General features: G+C 44.6%; 2 protein-coding genes and 1 pseudogene across 2 annotated transcripts; 2 read left to right on the top strand and 1 right to left on the bottom strand.

The window, feature by feature from the left end:
* The first annotated feature begins 1,673 nt into the window (after window positions 1-1,673).
* On the top strand, window positions 1,674-3,690 carry LOC109745885 (putative receptor-like protein kinase At3g47110; annotated as a pseudogene).
* An 8,463-nt stretch (window positions 3,691-12,153) lies between these two features.
* On the top strand, window positions 12,154-14,978 carry LOC109745884 (probable E3 ubiquitin-protein ligase WAVH2). The gene is made up of 4 exons (XM_020304998.4): window positions 12,154-12,268; window positions 12,371-12,924; window positions 13,168-13,508; window positions 13,587-14,978. The coding sequence occupies exons 1-4, from the start codon at window positions 12,211-12,213 to the stop codon at window positions 14,752-14,754; spliced, it is 2,121 nt and encodes a 706-aa protein (XP_020160587.1). The 5' UTR covers window positions 12,154-12,210; the 3' UTR covers window positions 14,755-14,978.
* A 1,721-nt stretch (window positions 14,979-16,699) lies between these two features.
* On the bottom strand, window positions 16,700-18,311 carry LOC109745880 (uncharacterized). The gene has a single exon (XM_020304995.4). The coding sequence runs from the start codon at window positions 18,193-18,195 to the stop codon at window positions 16,852-16,854; it is 1,344 nt and encodes a 447-aa protein (XP_020160584.1). The 5' UTR covers window positions 18,196-18,311; the 3' UTR covers window positions 16,700-16,851.
* Between the last annotated feature and the right edge of the window lie 2,762 nt (window positions 18,312-21,073).

The following is a 21,073-nucleotide window of genomic DNA, read 5'->3' as shown; positions in this document are numbered from 1 at the left end:
ATGTGTCAACTCAAAGCAAGATATAAAAAGCACCTAACGAAAGTAGTAGAGGATGCTCGGGTCATCTGCTTTCAGAAATGTCATGTTCACTGTTGTTAGCTTGCAACTTGATGGGTCTTTTGGATTAAATGAGGAAGCCCACTTGTAATGCTACCGATGCTTAGCTTCTGAAGAAACTGTGGATAACAAACTTGTGTGTTTCCGCTGCTTCAGTAGTCCTCCCATCAGTACCTGACGGCTGTTTGATTGCGCATTTCCGTATGCAATTTCTCAATCTAGCGAAATATATCATTTAATTTGGAATGTCTACCATGAATAACACCAAGATTGCACAATTTCAGCAGCTGAGAGATGTCGGCTAGCCCTTTCTCATCGCTGGAAACTTTGACTCGAGAATATGTCCATGTTCTTCATTTTCTCTCTGCAGAGGGACGCCATTAACAATGTCAAAACTGTTTTTCAGATCTTGCAACATCATCGATGGTATTGGAATAATTCTAGCCAAAAAGGAAAATACTTCAACACTGGAAAGGCAATAGCTTTTCTGTCAATTGACTGACTGTACCATTGCATGACGGGTGTCCAGCACCTCCAGGAACTGAAGCATCTAGATTTGCTTCAGCAGATACCATGGCGTCAATTCACATCATGCGTGTCACCAAAGACCACACCGAACGTGGCGGACCACACGCTAGCCCAAGCGCCGAGCTCGAGCCATGGTTCCACTGCCGCAGCCGCGCGCTTGCTTGGGGCAGCGACCATGACCGGGGCTAATTTTTAAGAAGTGTAATTGTGCTCTATTCATGGGCTGCAGACTGGTATAAAGAATTGAAATGTGTTCTCATCCAAAATCTAGTTGCCTGCGCTAGTGCACTTCAGTTAGTAATCGGATTTTGCTTCAGGGCCATTGAGCATGTTTTGTGCTAGTCCTAGGAACTGCTGGTTGTAAAAATACATTGTAGATGCATGGATCTCTCCAGTAAGAAACATTGCTATCTCATCAAGGTTAATTAGTGCCAATAAATACATGCAAAGAGAGATTATTAGGGGCCAAGCAGTAAAATAAAATAGACCAGCTCAAACTGAGATGCAGTCAAGAAGTCAAAGCAAGTTGGGGAGGAAGAGAGGTTGCAGACAAATTTGAAGCAATGAACTGCAGGTTGTCAGAGAACCAAAGACCATAATTTCAAGCCTCTTTTTCGACATACCTCAGGTGTAGAACTGACCGACGAAGTTTCGGTGAACAGTGGATCACTGTCGGACGCTGGCTTGTTATCCGTCGAAGTGTAGAACCAAATCACGACACGGAACTGAAGATTCAGAGAGCTGAAGCTGGACTAGCTGTTGTGTAGCTATGTGCAATTCAGAGAACTGAAGCCAGCCTCGCTGTTGTGAAGCTATGTGCCGGCGGGCCGTCCGGGCGTCCATTCAAATCACGAAACTGAACACAAAATTCAGATGACTGAATCTCGCTGTTGTGTAGCTATGTGCCTACAGGCAGTCCGGGCGTCCATCCAAATCACGACACTAAACTCAAAATTCAGAGAAGTGAAGCTCACTCTTGTGTAGCTATGTGCCGGCGGGCCGTCCGGGCATCTGGCCATGGGAGGCACGGATGTGTGCGGTGCGCCGGTTGCTGGAGACCAGCGGCGTGCTATGCCGTAGCTCCGCGGATGCCTGCAGTAGCGCGACCATCTCCTCCTCACGCACCACCGACTGCACCAACGCCGGAAGGTCCAGCGTGCCTTGATCTGTCAATGAATCACCATCTTAATGGTTCAATACCCAAAGAGATTTTCAAATTACCCAGCCTTTCTTACTTCTTGGACTTGTCATATAACTCCTTTTCTGGACCCCTTCCCAGTGAAGTTGGTAGCTTGAAAAACCTTAACGCGTTGATTCTATCAGGAAACCAGTTGTCTGGCAAGATACCAGAGAGTCTTTAGAATTGCATAGTGTTGGTATGGCTATTATTAGACAACAATTCCTTTGAGGGAAGCATACCTCAATCACTGAAGAATATAAAGGGGCTCAGTAAGCTGAACATGACCATGAATAAGTTCTCCGGTAATATTCCCGTAGCCCTTGGCAGTATTGGAAACCTGCAGGAACTGTACCTAGCACACAACAAATTGTCAGGATCAATCCCTGCAGTTCTACAGAATTTGACATTATTGACCAAATTGAATTTATCGTTCAACAATTTGCAAGGTGATGTGCCAAAGGAAGGTATTTTCAGAAACGTCACTCAGTTAGCGGTTGCTGGGAATGTCAATTTGTGTGGTGGTGCACCTCAACTTCACTTGGGTCCATGCCCCACAAGCCACTTAAGCAAGAAGAATAAAAAGATGTCAAAGCCTCTTATAATTTCTCTAACGGCAGCTGGAGCAATCTTGTTCTCACTTTCAGTTATTCTTGTTGTTTGGATACTTTGCAAGAAGCTCAAACCAAACCAGAAGACATTAACACAAAATTCCATTGCTGATAAGCATTACAAGAGAATCTCCTATGATGCATTATTCAGAGGAACTAACGAGTTTTCAGAAGTGAACTTGCTTGGAAGAGGAAGTTACGGTGCAGTTTATAAGTGTGTTTTGGACACTGAAGATAGAACATTTGCTGTCAAGGTGTTTAATCTTGGTCAATCTAGGTATTCCAAGAGTTTTGAGGTTGAATGTGAGGCCATGAGAAGAATACGACATCGTTGTCTCATTAAGATCATTACTTCTTGTTCGAGCGTCAACCACCAAGGTCAAGAATTCAAGGCACTGGTCTTTGAGTTCATGCCCAGTGGTAACTTGGATGCTTGGCTCCATCCAAAATCTCAAGAGCCCACTACAGACAACACACTCAGCCTTGCCCAGAGGCTTGATATTGCTGTTGATATTGTGGACGCAGTAGAATATTTGCACAACTACTGTCAGGCATGTGTAATCCACTGTGATCTTAAGCCAAGCAACATTCTTCTTGCTGAAGACATGAGCGCGCGAGTTGGAGACTTTGGCATGTCCAAGATCCTTCAAGAAAATATAAGTGAGGGGACGCAAACTTCGTATAGCTCAACTGGAATTAGAGGTTCCATAGGCTATGTTGCTCCAGGTGACTGAAACTCTAGTAAACTTATATTTTACTGACACTCTACTAGACTTCAAGTTTACTTTTCACTGGAATATGGCATGCTAACCACAAGACTTTGCATAATTGCAGAGTATGGCGAAGGCTCTGCAGTCTCAATGGCTGGTGATATTTATAGTCTTGGCATATTGCTGCTCGAGATGTTTACTGGAAGGAGCCCAATGGAAGGCACGTTCAGAGATTCATTGGGTCTGCATAGTTTTGTCGAGGATGCTCTTCCAAGTAGAACCTTGGAGATAGCTGACCCAACGATATGGTTGCACAGCAAACAACATGATAACATTATAAATATTAGAATCCAGGAGTGCTTGGTTTTAGTTTTCAAGCTTGGCTTATCCTGCTCCAAGGCAGGACCTCGAAACCGAGCACTGACGAGAGATATAGCAGCGCAGATGCATGCAATCAGAAATGCGTACCTCAAGTCTATGGGGGAGCATGGAGCAGAAAGAGAAGCCTCGACTCAAGAAATCAAACACAACGTTGAATAAACAAGCTGGTACAAGACATGATCCTGCATTGGTTAGAAAATTATGTATCATTTCAGTTAGTAATTGTTTTCAGAGCTATGTTGCTTTACAACTATATTACATAAATTGCCAAACCATGGTGCTCTGCAAATAATAGCACTATATCAAGTTGTAGAGAGTTTCAGAAATCAAACAGTGTAACTGATTTTACCATTCTCAGAAACTATACACATGCAGCAACACTGGTTTCTCAAAAACTTTACACATGCAAGCAGCATTGCTTCATGTTTCAGGTTAACCAGCAGGCAAAAACTAGGATTGCACAGTAACAAGCACTAAGGAAACAAATGGCAAATTAGAAGTGCATTAGTATTATTCAGATAATTCATGCAACAATTTCCAGGAACACATTATGCTAAATTCCAAGAATTACTATAAAAACATCCGCAAACAAGCTCAAGGAAATCAAAGTCGTCAAAAATTGGATCAGATCAAATCACATCCATTTCCCATTCGAACCATTTTACCTACCAGCCACACGGACAAAATAGAATCCAAATGGCACATCTATATCAAGCTTCATATGCACTGGGCAAACTCCTTGCCTTGCAAATGCAGGTGTCTGTAAAAAATGCAACGGATACGAACAAAAATCATGAGTCAAATAGTTGCTGGAAAATATGTAAATAACCTTATAGGCTTCCTTGATAGTCAATGGCACCAATTACAAGACCCTTATATGATCGTTCTGATTGTCTAGTCCCTTCAGATTTCAACCAACCAGGGCCTTTTTTTAGAATGTAGAACTACAGCCATTACCAAAGATCAGTAAAATTTTAGTCGTGATACTATGGCATCTTGTTACTCAACTTCGTTAGACCAGAAGTACACAGAAAAGATAACAAACAAGACAACCTTAATTCAAATGCAGTTGTGCACAATGCTTTGTTAGTTGATAGTCAATTTGTGACATGACTCCCTTAACTGAAAGTGGAATATGCACCACCAGGCATGCCACATCACCAGCGCCACTAGTCTACCCATGCTTATAACTGACATCACAACATCAAGGGTCCATCAAAAGCAAGTAAGAATAGAATGTTGCATGGTTCATACCTCCTACATAGTACTATAATAGTGAATTTACATTTTCTTGAAGCATCAGAAGCTTCACATAGTCACACCGTACCATCAAGCCATCTCATGTTGAACCGCACCATCTCGAGGTTTCCTTTCAGGGCCCTCCCGACTCTCAACTGTAGGCTCTATGTTGTTTGTCAAGAAGATATCCTCTGCCTTATCATTGGAAGTGAACTGACGTAAAAAAAAAGGCTATCAGAAATTACCAAATCATGGGATAGCAAGTTGCTGCGAACGTACAAACGGAACAATGTTACTGACAATACTCCATAGTAGATCGCTCTCAGGAACTACTTTCAAGTAATGATATATATAAGCATGATGCTTCGAAATATCTGATGGCCATTAACACTAACTTGAGGATATATATAGGGAAGAGTTAATGCAAGTGTTCAAAATTAGGGGTCTGGTGAGTCAAGTTCACACATCACTTAAATAAGAGGGTATAAGCAGACTGCAGAAGGGCAATGTTCAAATATAGTTGAGCTATTTAGTAAAAGAGTCTTTTCCCGTGGTGCACCTCATGAGTAGCATTGTTTTAATTTGTCATAACTGATGTACAATCAATCATCATATCTTGCAGATTTAGTGAAATAATGAGCTATACCTATTCTCTTGTGCATCAATATAAACAAATCAGCAGCGACACATAGTAACCTTAACATATGTCATAGTCGCACAAAAGTGTCATTTATATAAGTAGACCATTACATAAGTGAGCTGATGAAATAACAATTAGAGCAGAAGATTAAGCCAAGGAATAGCACCACATGAAAACCTTACAAACATATATACTCGCTCAGTTAAGCCTTACAAACATAGCCTAAAAACAGTCAAGAGGCTATATTGATATGTGGCACTTGTCAGTCATCTCTTTGTGTCCAGAAAAGAATGGGGTGGTGTAATGACAAGTTAAACAACATACTACTGAGTCGAAGATAAGAGGTTAGGAACACTACTTCTCGTGATGATTTATAAGAAAACGGCATACACATAAGTAGACTGAACTGAACATTTCCTGTGCCTAATACAGGTTCAGAGGCCAGTTGTGGACAAACATCTACAGTTTACTTGCCATTTCTTGTGCCAAATATGCTGCGTCAGCGCGCGCTGGCGGAGGATTTTCAAAGGGAAAAGCAGGGGACGGAAGTACCTTGCGTCGGCGAAGATCCCTCGGGTGGCGGCGGCGGTCGCCGAAGATCCCTCCGGCGGCGGCGGCGGCGGGGCGTGAGTAGGGATTTTCTTCCAACCGTGGACCAACCTAGCGAGCCGGGCCGCGACTGGTGGGCCGTCCAGCGTGCTTAGCGGCTTTAATTAGGCTGTGTGCGCTCGGTTCGACGTCGCTTAATCCCTCAGACTGATTTGTCCTCTCCCTTTATATATTAATTAATAAAATCATCTAACTAAACTAAAAAAATAATTGAAAAAATCTTCACCACACATTAAAAAATATTTTTGTAACGTAAAATGCTGCTCACACATATTTAAAAAACATTCAACATTTTGCAAAATGTTCAAAAGAATTGAGTGAAAGGTTCGGGTATTAAAAAATTGTTCATGATGTTTTAATGTTCAGGAAAATAAATTAGTCTTGAGTAATTCGTTAGAAATGTTCTTATTTTTTGCAAGTTTATTCATCACATAAAAAAATGTTCACACGTAAAAAAAAAAGATCATGACATTTCGTAAAAGTATTCACAGACTGAAGAAAAATGTTCGTGCTGTTTATAAAAACTGTTCATAACATATACAAAAAGATCTTTGGATCGTTTAAAAAATGTTCGTAAACACATTATATATGTACCTATGTTCTACAAAAAGAACATTCCTGATATTCATGAAAAATGTTCAACGTGAGTTTGAAAAGTGCTCAGCATGTATTTCGAAAATGTACAATGTGTATCTGAAAATTGATCTATCTATATATAAAAATGTTCAATGTGCATTTGACAAATTTTGACTATGTGTTTAAAAAATGTTCAATGTGTGCCTAAAAGGAATTCACCATTTATAAAAAAAAATATGTTAAACGTGTATTAAAAAAGTTAACTCTTAATTGAAAATATTTGAAAATTATAAAAAAAGGGAAAATTTTAATGAAAAATAAATTTAGAAAATAGAAAAAAGATAAAACCCGAACGTTCCAAACAGGTGCCTACTCTACATTGAAGATACTACCTAACCAGCATTATTCCGTAAAAAAAGACTACCTAACTAGCGTTATTGGGCCAGCCCATCCTAGTGCCTACTGCAATAGGCCAGACATAGCTCTCCCGATTCACCCAACCTACCGGCTAGCCAGCTAATTTAGGGGTGTTTGGTTTTAGGGACTATTTTGTGTTGGGACTAAAAAATGTCCCTAAAAGTCCCTAGCAAACCAAACAGGGGTGACTTTTTTAAGACTTTTTGCTAAAAGTCCTTAGAAACCCCTCTTTGAGAGTCTTTTTCAAAAAGCCCTAGGGACTAGAAAAAATCCCAGGACTAGAGAACCAAACACCACCTTAATCGGGAGGTTTACTAAAAGAAGCTAATTTAATGTGTACCTAACACGTATGTGGACGTATACAATGAAGTCTCTAATCAAACCCGGCCAAACGAACCTTAAAAAAAACGACCAAACGAAGCAAGTCTCTGATTAAACTTCACGTACGTAAGTACAACAACATCATCGATCAAACTTGTCCAAGACTATTTCCAACTCTCCTCCGTATTTCACACGTCATGGATGTGTGCTACTATATTATGTCCTCGTCCCCGGCCAGGAGCTACACATCATCGATCCAAGGTAAGGAACATAGCTAGGTACTCCATAGCCAGCCGAGCCAACCGAGATCATGGGCAACTACATGAGCAACCAGTTGTCGTACCGGCACACGCAGCGGGTGGTGGTGAAGATGGACATGGAGAAAGGCGGCTGCGGCACCGAGTTCCACTGGGCCCGCACGAATTGCGAGGGGAGGAAGAACGCCGCCGACGTGCAACGCTGCATCAAGTCGACGGCGGCGCTGCAGGAGTGCATGGAGGGCAACAAGTGCCACTTCAACAACTACATCAAGATCATGAACAAAGGGCTGGACGAGGACGAGCAGCGCCACGGGAGCAGCAGCAGATACTTGTTGTTTTGGGAACAACAGGATCGCCGGTGGAGGTGGAGGTGGTGGACCGGCATGATCAGGACCTCGCCGCCACCGGCCTCTGATAATCCCTTCGCCGCCCCCTCAACTAGATAGATTGATAGATCGATTTCTTTCAAGATCCTTCTGATTACTTAGGCATAGATGGCAGGTGTTGATAGATTTATTTCAGGATTATTAGTACGATTACTTACCCACTTAGGTGTTGCATTATTATTTTCTTCGATCGCAGTTTGTCGACGTTGAACTTGTTCTCGTATGTGGACATGATGGATCGTTAATTTATAATACGATCTAAATATGCTGATACCTATACATTTTTTTTAGAAAAGGAGGATAAACCCCCGGCCTCTACATCTGGACGATGCATGCGGCCATCTTATTAATTATTCACAGAGATTATACAAAGTAGCACAGTGAGCCTGAAGCCACCATCTAGGTAACACATGTTACTACTCCTATCCCACTGATGAAAGTGTGCCGAATATTCGGGCCTAATACCAAACGGACATCGCACCAAACCCTAACATCTAAAGCCGGATGCCCCAGCCCAGCCACACACCGGGACTGGGTCCCATACCGGACCGACGCACTCCCAGAGGCTGTCGCCGCCATCTTTCACCGGTCCATCTCCAGAGCAGCAAGTAACCCATCGACCTTGCCTGGCTGTCGTCGACGCCACCACGATGTCAGACAACTCCACCATCCTGCATGAATCCGTCCACATGCGCCGTCGCCGAACCTCCGCAGCACCATGCCACCGGGATCCGCCATCGGCCTTGCGGTGGATGAGACACCGCTCTTCCGTTTGTCCCGTCCAACTAGCACTTGCTCCAAAACGATGCCACCGGGAGGGACAATGGCATCAAAGGTATCATCATCGTTCGATCTGGTAGATCCAGATCTAGGGTTTCCCCTGGAGCATCACGAGTGGGGTGCCACGACCTGCAACAACGATGCCTCGAGAAGGGAACGACGTCATAGACGCCACCATCGTCCGCCATTATCGAAGTTGGCGCGATTTTCACCGGAAGTCACGTCCCTCCAACCTCGCGGCTGGCTGGAACCGAACGGAGCCTCGTCGTGGAGACGAGGACCGCCATAGGCACGCCGGCACGGAGCCTCCAGCCGCCCCTCACCGGCCCTCCTCGCGCCACCGGCCGGCCAAGGACGCACCGAGACGGATCTGGACAGGACGCCAGATCCGCAGCCATAGGAGCGACCCATGAGCCCGCAACCGCCACACCGCCAGCCATGTAGGTTCCCATCGCCGCCGCGCAGCAGGGGCGCGGCCCTGACTACCGCCCCCGGCCTCCCCGCGTGAGATGCCGCCTCCGCCTCACTGGATCTGCCGCGGCGACCAGCCGCCCTGGATCTGCGGTGCAGGACCCGCCGCCACCGCGGCCCTAGCCGGCGGCTAGGGATGGAGGAGCGGGGACGGGCTGGCGGCGCGGGAACGGGGGCCCGTGGCGCCGCCCGAGGGGGGGGGCGGCGCGAGGGAGAGGGGAGAGACGCGAGGGGAGGGGGAGCAATTAATACCTATACATATGTGCAACACTGCATAACCACACGGAAGATTCATTAATCCTTTTCCAGCATAGTTTGCAAAGGAGACTAGAAAAGTTTCTTAAGAATGGCCAGCTAGCAGTAGCTGCTAAACCGAGAAACCAATATTTATTTCATGGTGCTAGATGATGCCTCCCGTGTTGTTGCGGGAAAAATAATTTAAAATAATTTGTGCAATAATCTAACATCATGATAAAGAGAACATATAATGTGCTTATAATTTTGGTTATGTCGTTAGTATATTTTCTGCAACAACCAAGTGCGGGAGTATGCAATGGAATAAAATTTTATTTTCCGGTAGTTTTTCTGAATGTAGGTACCGATGAAGCCACTAATTAAACTAATTAATGTGACCCTGCTAAGACCATTGAGAACTATACTCCTGGTCTGGAAAATTGCAAGGTAAAAATGCATGTTAAAGTACAAATTTCACAACTGGAAACCTGGACTACATGTACATGTTTCACACAGATAATAAACTCGCAATAAATTCATTGGATATTGAAAATAATTACTAAGGAGGCATATTTACTTAGGCGAGGCTGCATGTTTAGTAAATAGGATTAGTGGATAAGAACTATATAGATAGATAGATAGGATTTCTTATACGCTTGCTAGATATTCCACTTTTTGTAGGACAACCCCATTTTTTATTAGTCATTTACAAATGGTAAGGCTTGCCAATTATGTTATTTTTCGAGTCTGTACAAAAAAAACTTTTATGTATGTTCCAAAATATAAGATGTATTTTTGCAAAAATTCAAACATTAATATGTTTCATCAAGTTATGTATTGATAGTTATTTGGGTATAATGACACTATTTGGGTATCATGTATTGATAGTTATTTTATAAAATCTAGTTCAACAAAGAAGATTTTGTCTTTAAAAGATAATAATGCTCCTTATATTTCAAAACCTAGGGAGTATGCCATTCTCATTGAAGTACCCGACTTTGACAGCGAGACACGCGCTGATGTACTAAAGATAATCCTTCTGAAGCATTGTAAAGATATGTGAACTTTGCATCGATTTCATAGGACCGATTGGTGGCATCGCTATGAGGGCCATGAGAAGGGACATTGGTCAAACAGTAACTATTTTGGTTGATCTTTCATTATCTCGGTTTAAGGAGTCCAGTGCTTATTTTCTTATTCAAGCTCTTTCATGGGCTATCTTGTGTTGGGCCTTATTTTGTGTGAGTGTGTTGGTGTTGCCTATGTGCATCTTAGCTATGCAGAGGCCGGGTGTGTACTCATTGTGTTTGCATCCTCTTGATGCTCCATTTTGAGGCAATAAACCCTTTATCGAAAATCTTGTGTTGGGCCTTATACTCCATAGTCTGGTCGTGTGCATATTTGCAGGGAGCTATTTCTTATCTATCCCTCATGCGATGACCCAGGTGCTCACGGATTCCCAATCTGTCTTCGAGCATCTTTCCTTGAAGAGGCCAGCCTGAGATGCCAGATCAGTATCCACCTAAAAGGATGGACTTTGTCATGCAAATGTAAAACATACATAAATAAATAAGTGAAGAATTTTTCAACATCGAGCCAAGCATTTTAGACCTCACTGGCCGCACGGTTACTGAAATTGAGTATGGTTGCTATAGTCAAAGGAGGCTTCAGATGCCCTTGCTCTGGTCTACCATTAGGGATGGACCAAAAGATCGAAGCTCATGAGCTTAATGAGCACTCGGTAGCTCAGCTTGTTAAACTCGTAGCTTGCTTTTTAATGAACAGAGTCAATCATTGATTTTAGCTCGTTAAACTTAACGAGCAAGCTAACAAGTTTCGTGAGTAGCTTGTTAAGCTCGTTAGTACAACACAACATATATTTCTATTATAGGTAACACCATATTTGTGGCACGTCTACCCATCTACTCAATCTAATCAACCCAATCCAATCCATAGAAGGCAAAAAATTAGCACACCTCCTCTTGTAGTCACCAGATTCCTTCATAAAACTTACACCCACACATAGGCCATAACACAATGTAGTCTGTTAATGAGCGCGCTCACCAGCTTAACGAGTGTTGATGTTGACATGGTGCTGGTTGGCACCAACGAAATGGGTCGAGATGAGAAGAGAAGGGTGTGTGGTGGGGTGGGGTTTTGTGTTCAGCCCGCATGTTGGATATAATATGGCGGATAGTCCGGACAACGACATTTCTTCCCACATATGATGTGGATTTGCGGGAGACCGGACTGTCCAAATGTTTGAATTTTGGGGAGCCTACCCGGCGTCTGTTTGATGTCCGAACACGCCCGAACATATGAGGGAGAAATGAACTTCGACATTGAAAACGACCTTAGTTATTTATTTAATTCATTTATATATGCATTGTAGCCCATAGCAACGCATGGACCTTCTACTAGTCTTTACTAATAACAGAGTAAAACGTTGTGTACATAGTTTTTTTTTAGGGACGTACTGTACATAGTTATGGGGTATCATTTATGTACAATTATTTCGTCAGTGGCACTGAAGAACCGATGAGAATCCTCCGACACAACCAGCACATGCTTTGATAATACTCATCCTTTCCTTAACCATGCATGCAAAGTCCGAAAAGGAAGCTGTGATGGAGAGCAAAGAAGATACCAAACTCCTGCTCCTACATTGGCATCCTCTCCCTTACTTCCCTCCGAAACCTCCGTTCCCTTGATGCCACTCCATCCTCTCCTATATTAACACGATATTGGCATTATTAAATTAGCTACTAGTACACATGAGCTAGCTAGCAAGTAGGGGCTATCTCTCGCTCGCGATGTCCTTCGATTTTGACGATGAAGACCAGAACGTCCCTTATGCATATTATACACCAGGTGATTTTATTCCATTAAGTTTTTTTATTGGAAGCATACATAAAAGCATCATTTCATTCACTGACAAAACCTGTCAATCGACCGTCTTCCTGATGCATGCAGGGACCCTTCAGCGGGACACGGCCCAAAACGTGTGGCTGGTGCCGCACACAGCAACAAACAGGGCGCCACTGCAGCAGAACAAGCAGCAGGTGCTGCTGGAGCTCATCGGTGCATCTTCCACCAGCGAACGCTCCGGGTTGGACCTCGTGGCTGTCCTGGACATCAGCTACAGCATGACGGGTGAGAACAGGCTCGGCAGGATGAAGACCGCCATGCAGTTCGTCATCAAGAAGCTCAGCCCCAACGACCGTCTCTCCATCGTCACATTCTCCGACGACGCTGAGAGGCGGTGCCATCTTCGTTCCATGACCCAGGCTTCGAAGGCACACCTGGAGGATCTCGTCGACGGCCTGGGAGTCATCAACATGACCAACATGAAAGCCGGCCTCGAGACTGGCCACAAAATCCTCGACGACCGCCGTATCGCCCGCGGCCGCGCTGCCAGCATCTTTATATTGTCCGATGGGGACCAGAACAAAGGCGATGCTACGACTGTTGATGTCAGCGATGTGGCGGTCTACACGTTTGGTTTTGGTGCAGACTCCAACCACAAGGTACATGGACATGATTGATTGGTTTGTTAGTAATTAATTAACGAGCGCTGTGTCCCGCGCAATTGCACGGGACACGTCTTCAATCGTCCCTAAGAGCCTCTTTGATTCAAAGGATTTTCATGAAAATTTCAGAGTATTGGAATCTATAAAAAAATCATATGCAAGTTTTTTTTATTTGTATGATTGAATAGGATTTTAGAATAATATAATGGAATTTAGTCCGCACGTATATTTTGATGGAAGGTGCTGGGGGAGATCGCAATGAAGAGCAAAGGAGGAACGTTCAACTTTGTAGAGGACGGGGAGAGTATGAGCGAGCCGTTCTCCCAGATCCTGGGTGGCCTTCTCAGCATTGTCGTCCAGGACCTGAAGCTCACCGTGTCCCCAAACCCAGGCGACTCCACGATAGAGAAGGTGAACGCCGGTCTCTACCTGCAAACCAAGGACACCAACACCGGCTCGGTAACCGTCAGCTTTGGCGATCTCTTTGCTGCAGAACTACGCAACATTATGATCGATGTCCTCCTCCCTACCGTCCACAGGAGTAAGAACGTGACTGTCATCATCGCCAGTTGCACATATAGGTATATAATACACTATCTACTACCTAAAGTTAGTACAAAGTTAGTACAAAGTTGTCTAATACATTCACACATGTGCAGTATCAACGGAAAACCCTTCGTCTCCCATGAATTTAGGGTCACTATACGCCGCACCGGATCAGCTGACCCTTCGTCTCCAATTTCGGAGGCCGTGCTCACCGAGCAAGTCCGTCAAATCTACATAGAGGACTTACGGCAGGCGATTACACTGGCAGACAGTGTGGGCCTCCAAGGAGCCAATAACAAGCTGGTGGAAGCCAGGAACAACCTTCAACTTGAGCGGTCCAACTCCATGATTGACATCCTCAGGGCCCAGCTGGATAAGCTCATCGAGTTGATCAGCTCGGGAATGGGGTTGAGGGCTCTCCGCGCATGCCTGCTGTCGATGATGATGTTGCATGGCCGCCAGCGCGTCACGGAGACAGGCCCCGTCATGGGCCATAAGCTCTACGTGACGCAGTTCACGGACATGTCCCGGAAGCAGGCCGGAGATCATGAGAAGGACCCCGCCAAGGTGCCGCCGCCAGCCTCTCAGGACGTCGACCAGGCGAAGATAGTAAGAGATCAGCAGGGCATCAAGAGGCCGCCAGCCGTGGTGGAGGCGACCACCTGCAGCTGGAGGACCTGGTGGAGGGATCGGAAATCACATCACGAGAGCTCTAGGTGGGCGATGGCTATCCTTTGCACGGTCCTCGCCATCGCCATGATCGTGATCGGCGTCACGCTGCTCGCCGTGTACCTCCTCAACATGCCCAAGATGCCGTACCTGGTGGTCTCCGACGCGCAGCTGGGGGCACTACGGTACGCCCAGCAGGACGGCACCATCCAGTACCTTCAGCTGCCTATCACCATCCTGGCCGAGAACAACAACTCCAAGGCGGATGCCACTTTCTCCCGTGTCGACCTCGCACTGCAATTCCACGGAGTCGACGTGGCTCTCCTGCGGACGCCAGCGCCGTTCGTCGTGGCGGCGGAGAGCTCCCTCCCACTGCAGTACAACGTGGTGTCGACGGGACGGAGACTGGACCCAGCTGGGATGCGGTCCATGGACCAGTCGCTCAACGCCGGCATGGTGCCGTTCGACCTGCGGGGCAAGGCACGCACGCGCTGGAAAGTGGGCATCTTCCTCAAGGCTCACTTTTGGACGCGCATCTCGTGCCGTCTACACTTCTTCCCCAGCAACAGCACCGTCATGCCCACCGATCTTCGCAGATGCCGCTCTAGGTAACCGTAGTCGATCGTCAGTGCTGCTCCTCCTCTGCTAGCTCGCCGAGTGGATCCACTTGTATCAAACACAGCACATATACACATAACCAATGTTGTACATACATACATATATATAAGCCGCACCGCAGCAGCGAGAGCTCAGTCAATTTAGCACTCATAAAATACATTTGTAATTCAATTTTACTAGTCATTACCCTACATTCGCACGGGCTAGTCTATTACACTCTAAAATATTTATTCATTTGTACTACAAACAATTATTGACGTTTTGTTTAACGTGTTCTTTTAAGATGGTCCCAAATGATATGAGCCGGCTATTTTTGTTAATCTTGCGGCTAGTGTTCTTATTATCTCTTAGGATGTAAGATGGTTAGGTACCTTGTGGTTGAACCAACCCACCAGGGTTCAAGTTCTAAACTTGTCACTGGTGCTCGCATTTTTCTGAATTTATTTCAAGCTTTCCGGCGATGTTCGTTCAATGGGAGGACGCGTTCCATCGACTATGAAGACGCATGTGGTGGTGACTTCGCCAATCTCAAGATGATGTGCCGGCTCAGTATCTCGGAGGTGCTCATAGGGGTAAGGTGTACGTGCATGCTTTCACAGGGGTAAATGTATGTGTGTCTATGAAGGCGTGTGCTAAAGGCCCAGAAGTGGTGGGCAGTGCTCTCAAGGGCGCCCTCCACTCATCTCCAGCCACTACTAATATGTCATTTGTGGCGGGCGCTCCACCCACCACTGTTATCGCCCCAGCAGTGGCAGGCTTTACCATGAGCCCGCCACTACCGTCGAAGTCCTAGTAGTGGTGGGCATTATCATCCATGGCGAGCATTGTTTTCCACCCACCAGTACTCAGTAGACATATGTGTGGCGGGCGTTTTCTACTGCCCGCCACTAGTATGTACTACAGGCTGCAACTAGATTGCAGCCACGACAGGTTAGCTAATGCAAATAGCATACAATTATCAGTAAATGGGGTCGCATTATAAATAAAACTAATGATAGCAACTTAATTATAACAAAGAACGAGAAGTGCATGCACAATAAACGAGTAACGAACAATACATAGTCATCACATAAAGTGTGTCGGTGAAGTTAAACAACACCCATTGAACGAACAATACGCCAAATATGTTTAGTCATGCATGCAATAGTGACCACTTCAATAAGCTGGCTAGGTTAGGCGCCTCTCTTGTTTGTTCGCCTCATCTTCTTCGGTATAATTATAGAATAGGCCAGACAACAAGTGGACATCCTTGTTTAAGGCCGAGGTGGACGTGCACATGGCATTTCTTTCTGTGTGTTCAGTGTCATGGTCATTTTACTTGAATATATCTCTGATCTTTCCTACCTTATGGACATAAGGTTGAAGTCGCAGTTTTCACGGACAATGGCACCTAGGGCGGTTCTTGGTAATTTCCAGCCTATCATAGCCGTAATCACGTGTATATCCACTTTGTTGGAGCGGGGGGGGGGGGGGGGGGGGGGGGGGGGGGGGGGGGACACACTTGTTTCAAAGGATATGTATACAGTTGCTTCGATAAACTAACAAGCTATTAATTTCCTCTGTTTCAAATTATAAGATGTTTAGGCTAACAAAATGTCTTATAGTTTGGAACGGAGGTAGTAGTGGAGTACTATATATTTACATGAATCACATCTCTGTATACTATTGCTTTCGTGCATGCAATTAATGCTTAGTCAACTACTACCTCTGTCCTGGTTTATTGATTTCCTTCGCATTTTTTACTACATTTTGACCTTAAATTTAACCAACAAATGTTAGTGCATGTAACAAAAATTAATATCACTGCAAACTATGTTCAAATACGAATTCAACTATATAATTTTTAGTGACATACACTATTATTTTCTTAGTTAAATCTATGATCAAAGTTTGGCACAAAATAGTAAAGAGACGGATAAACCAGTACGGAGGTAGTAACTAGATGAGGTCATGGAAACTTTATTTTAGCAAACAGAAGTAAAGCAAACAATGCCACGTACGTCGTGGCAGTGCCGAGTAGCCGGCCATTCTTTTATTTGGAAAAAAAAACGAGCTGGCTAAGCTCAATACAACAAAGGCAAATGGGCAGTCCTATTGGATGGCTATCTTGCCGGTGCCACGGCCAAGATGGACCTCGCCGACCTTCTTGTGGCGTTCCTGCTTGACACGGGCGCCGTCGCCGGGGTGGCCACCGGACTGGCACTGGCGCACGCAGGCTGTGTACTTGGCGGGGAAATCCCGAGCATGCCATTTGCAGTAGGCCTCGCACGGGTCGGTATTCGCCGGCTGCGCTCCTGCAGCAGCCTCATGTTGCGCCGCCGCCGCCGGGATCACATTCCTGCCGTCGCCGGCGAGCCGACCATGACCAGCGTGGCACTCCTCGACGCAATCGAAGAACTGCCCGGGCCTGGGAAAGTAGCGAGTTTGCTCCATGCAGTAGTCATCGCACGGGTCCGTATTTTTCATCGGCTGTGTTCCTGCGACAGCCTCATGCTGCACCTGCGCTGCCGCCGCCGCCGCCGCTGCCTGAGGGACATCAACCGCTCCTCCGCTTCCTTCTCCTTCTTCTTCTTCTGTCGTTGACTCACCGCCGGCAAGCTTAAGATGCAGAGGCGCTCGTTGTACATAGTCTCCAGCCAGGCAGAAGTCGAGGCACCAATCGTGTTCCGGCGCCGGCCAGTTACGGCAGAAATCCTCGCATATACGTGGGTCAGCCGCCGCCGCCGCTGCCGTCGCCGTCAGTACATCAACTCCTCCTCCGCTTGCTTCTTCTGATTCCCCACCGCCACCGGCAAGCCTAAGATGCGGCCCAAACCGGCAGCGACGGACGCACCAGTCATAGTGCTTGTGGTTATGGCACATGTCCTGGCATGGATCCGAGAGCCGCGCCGCCATCGCCGTCAGGATGTGAGCTTCCCCTCTTCCTCCTCCTCTTGCTTCTTCATGTGTCGCCGATTGCCTGCCGGCAAGCTTAAGATGAAGAAGCGCTCGTCGGACAAACGCTCCCCATCGGCAGCGATCGAGGCAGCGCTCGTACTCCACCCAGCCCACCCGGTCACGGCAGACCACCTCACACGGCGCCGGGGCCGGCGCCTTCAGGACACCAACTGCTCCTCCTCTTGCTTCTTCTTCATGCGTTGTGGATTCCCTGCCGGCCCGACGCTGCAGATGCGGAGTCACTCGTCGGGCATACCGATGGCGATTGCAGCAGGCCATGAAGTTCGGCTTGCCATGGCAGAGGGCGACGCAGTTCGTCGGCCGTGCAACCTCAAGCTGAGATCTGCACCGACGGGCGCGGCCCAAGAAATCGGTCTTGCCACGGCAGTCCTCGGAGCAGAAATCTGCCTCCGCCGCCACGAGGAGAAGCCCGGTGACGAGCAGGCCGGCGCACCACACAACGCCACGCTTTGTGGAACCCATACCCATAGCCACCATTGCTAGCTGAGTGATACTAGCTACCTGGCTCTACAAAGAAGTTAGCAACACCGGCCGGTTTGGCACTACCTATAGAGTAATCTGTGGAGTGCCCACACCGTCGATCAATTAAGAATTTTAGATCAGATCCGACCTCTGCGCGCGTGAAATTCAGAATCAACTTGCTTTTTGTCTTGTATACATATGTTTATCCACTTGCTAGATTAGATTAGAAGAACCGTGCAGCATGTGTCCCTGTCTTAGGGACACAGTGATGCAGATGCATGTGCATGTAAGTAACTTCAGAATCAACTAGGTACTCATCGCTAGATTAGATTAAAACAAACTAATTTACACTTGATCTTAGGAGCAAATATAATAAGGTGATGTAAGCAAGCTATAAGTAATAAGTATTTATATATTATATTCTTGCTGAGTTTAAGGATAGAGAAGAGGAGAGAGAAGAGAATTAGGTTTCAAATTAGTAGTCAGCTATAGCATGGGCTTCAAGAAACATTGTGAATAGGTAGGTTGGGTAGTGATGAAGCAGTGAAACCTTATAACTAACTATTATATAGGTTGGCTCTTAGATCGGCTATAGATGACATATCAGCTCTTAGGTTGGCTATAGAGAACTGTGCAGCATGTGTCCCTGTCTTAGGACTAGATAGAGCCGGCAGCTGGCTTTACTATTAACTGTACTCTAATTTATTCGGTCAATTGGTACTGACTAGTTGCACAATTTTGATGCTCCTCGATTGCATGCATATAGATCCAGCAGGTGCTAAGCATGTCATATAAGTAAGAAAATGACATGGCACAATAATTAAAGAGGAGAGAGAGCACTTTGGTATCCCAGGAAGAACCAATGCCAAGCGCATGAACCTAGGCAAACCACTTACATGAAAGAAGCTGGCCAATACATGAAAGAGTTTAGATGCTAAATGATTAAATAAAGTGAGCTTACCAACAACAAGTTAAACACATATGCATTGGGGAGTTGAGTTGTTAAGTTATCTAATGCACTTAGCACCTCATGTAAGCACATTTGCATTGAAAGAGGTCTAACTATTATGGTGCCCCTTGCAAGTGTGAGGGCATCGTTTTTTGTTTTAGATCAGATCCGACCTCTACGCGCATGTAAATCAGAATCAACTTGCTTCTATATATGTAGTACAAAACTATAAATACTTTTATCCACTTGCTTCAGAATCCACTATTAGATACTCTTCGACTGGATTAGATTAAAACAACTGTGCGCACCTTCTTGTCCTTTCTCAGAGAGAAACACTGATGTAGATATATACGCAAGTCTCTATTTTGGTTTATTAGTCCAATCATATTTTGGGTCAAACCTTAACCACATATTTGACTAGTAAAAATGTTAATGTATGCAACAAAAATTATATTGTTGTATTCGTATTTAAATGTAATTTTCAATGATAATGTTGTTGTTATGTATAACTTCTATTTTATAAATTTAATTCATGATCAAAATATGACTAAAATATGAAGAGGACTAGTAATCCTGGACAGAAGTGGTACATGGCTTCAGAACCTGTTCCTCACTAGATTAGATTAAAAAAAGGTAGCTTACACTTAATGGGTTCAGTCAACTGGTACAGAGTATCTACTAGCTTCCAGCTGCCCCTCTGATGAGACAAGATCCAACATGTGCGCGTGTGCAACTCAGAATCAACTTATTTTCATGCAGTACTAGACTGTGACACGCGCTTTGCCGCGTCGTTCTTCGGTCATAAGTTAAGTCTCGTCTATTTATTTTTTACATGGTTTTATTACGGTCTGCTCACTTATTGTCCGTAATTGTTAGTTAATTATCTTACATAGCATTGTTGATCATAGGTTAAATTGTTAGTTCAGTGGGTGATTCGTGCATGTTACCACAGAATGAAATGCGTCTACCAATCAAGTTGGATGAGTTATCCGTCGGCCTCTTGCATGCATAGTAAAAGACAGAGCCATCATTTTTTGGTACAAATTCAAATACTCCTTCTGTTCCATAATATAGTGCATATAATTTTTTTTAAGTCAAATTTTGTGAACTTTGACCAAGTTTATAGAGAAAACTATTTATATCTATAATTCTAAATATCTAAAATATGAACATACTTCTTATAATGAATCTAATGATATATGCTTGGCATTAAAGATGTAAATGTTTTTCTCAAAAAACTTGGTCAAAGTTTGTGTTGTTTAACTTTAAAAAAATATATATGCACTACATTATGAAATGGCGAGAGTACTCAATTCGGCTCTAGGGAGCATTTTTACCGATTATTTTTTATAAATGACAAAAAATATTAAAAAGTCAGACATGCACATATTCATCTATAAAATGCCAAAGTATTTCAATCTGTGTAAAAAGACAAGTTGGACGACAAATTTTTGACATTTCTCGACTACTTAGCTTTGTTTTTTCATTGACGAAAGACTATTGTTCCATCTCTCATGAAAATTTTCATGAATGTTTTGAACACTAACATGGACATGAAAAGAAAATTAACATTTTCTAAAGTGGTTTGCTATTCGTTTTTAATTTACTATCATCAACAAATGCTCCCTAGAGCGAAAACGCCATGCCCATCTCCATTTCAGCTATACAGTAGGTTGTCCTTCCTTTAAAGCATGTGATGTTATGGGTAGCTAGCAGGAAAATGAGAATCAGTGATGTTCTTATATATTGCATTTGTTTATTTTTACTCCGCATATTAGATTTCTCTGAAAAGTCAAACTTTGTAAAGTCTGATCAAGTTTATGTTTAGAAATTTTTTCCGTGATAGATCTAACGATATTGATTTTGTATTGTGCATGTTAACATTTTTTGAAAACTTGATCAAACTTACACTGAGTTTGACTTAAGACAAAATGTATATACGGA

This window comes from Aegilops tauschii, chromosome 6, assembly GCF_002575655.3.
Source record: "Aegilops tauschii subsp. strangulata cultivar AL8/78 chromosome 6, Aet v6.0, whole genome shotgun sequence".
Taxonomy (NCBI): Eukaryota; Viridiplantae; Streptophyta; class Magnoliopsida; order Poales; family Poaceae; genus Aegilops; species Aegilops tauschii.
This window is presented reverse-complemented; position numbering and strand designations above follow the sequence as displayed.

Excerpts from the sequence above, each read along its gene's own strand:
- LOC109745880 (XM_020304995.4), bottom strand. The coding sequence starts at position 18,195 with ATGGTGGCTATGGGTATGGGTTCCACAAAGCGTGGCGTTGTGTGGTGC.
- LOC109745884 (XM_020304998.4), top strand. The coding sequence starts at position 12,211 with ATGTCCTTCGATTTTGACGATGAAGACCAGAACGTCCCTTATGCATAT. Across the intron at positions 12,269-12,370 it reads TTATGCATATTATACACCAG|GGACCCTTCAGCGGGACACG; the intron begins GTGATTTTATTC and ends TGATGCATGCAG. Across the intron at positions 13,509-13,586 it reads ATCGCCAGTTGCACATATAG|TATCAACGGAAAACCCTTCG; the intron begins GTATATAATACA and ends ACACATGTGCAG.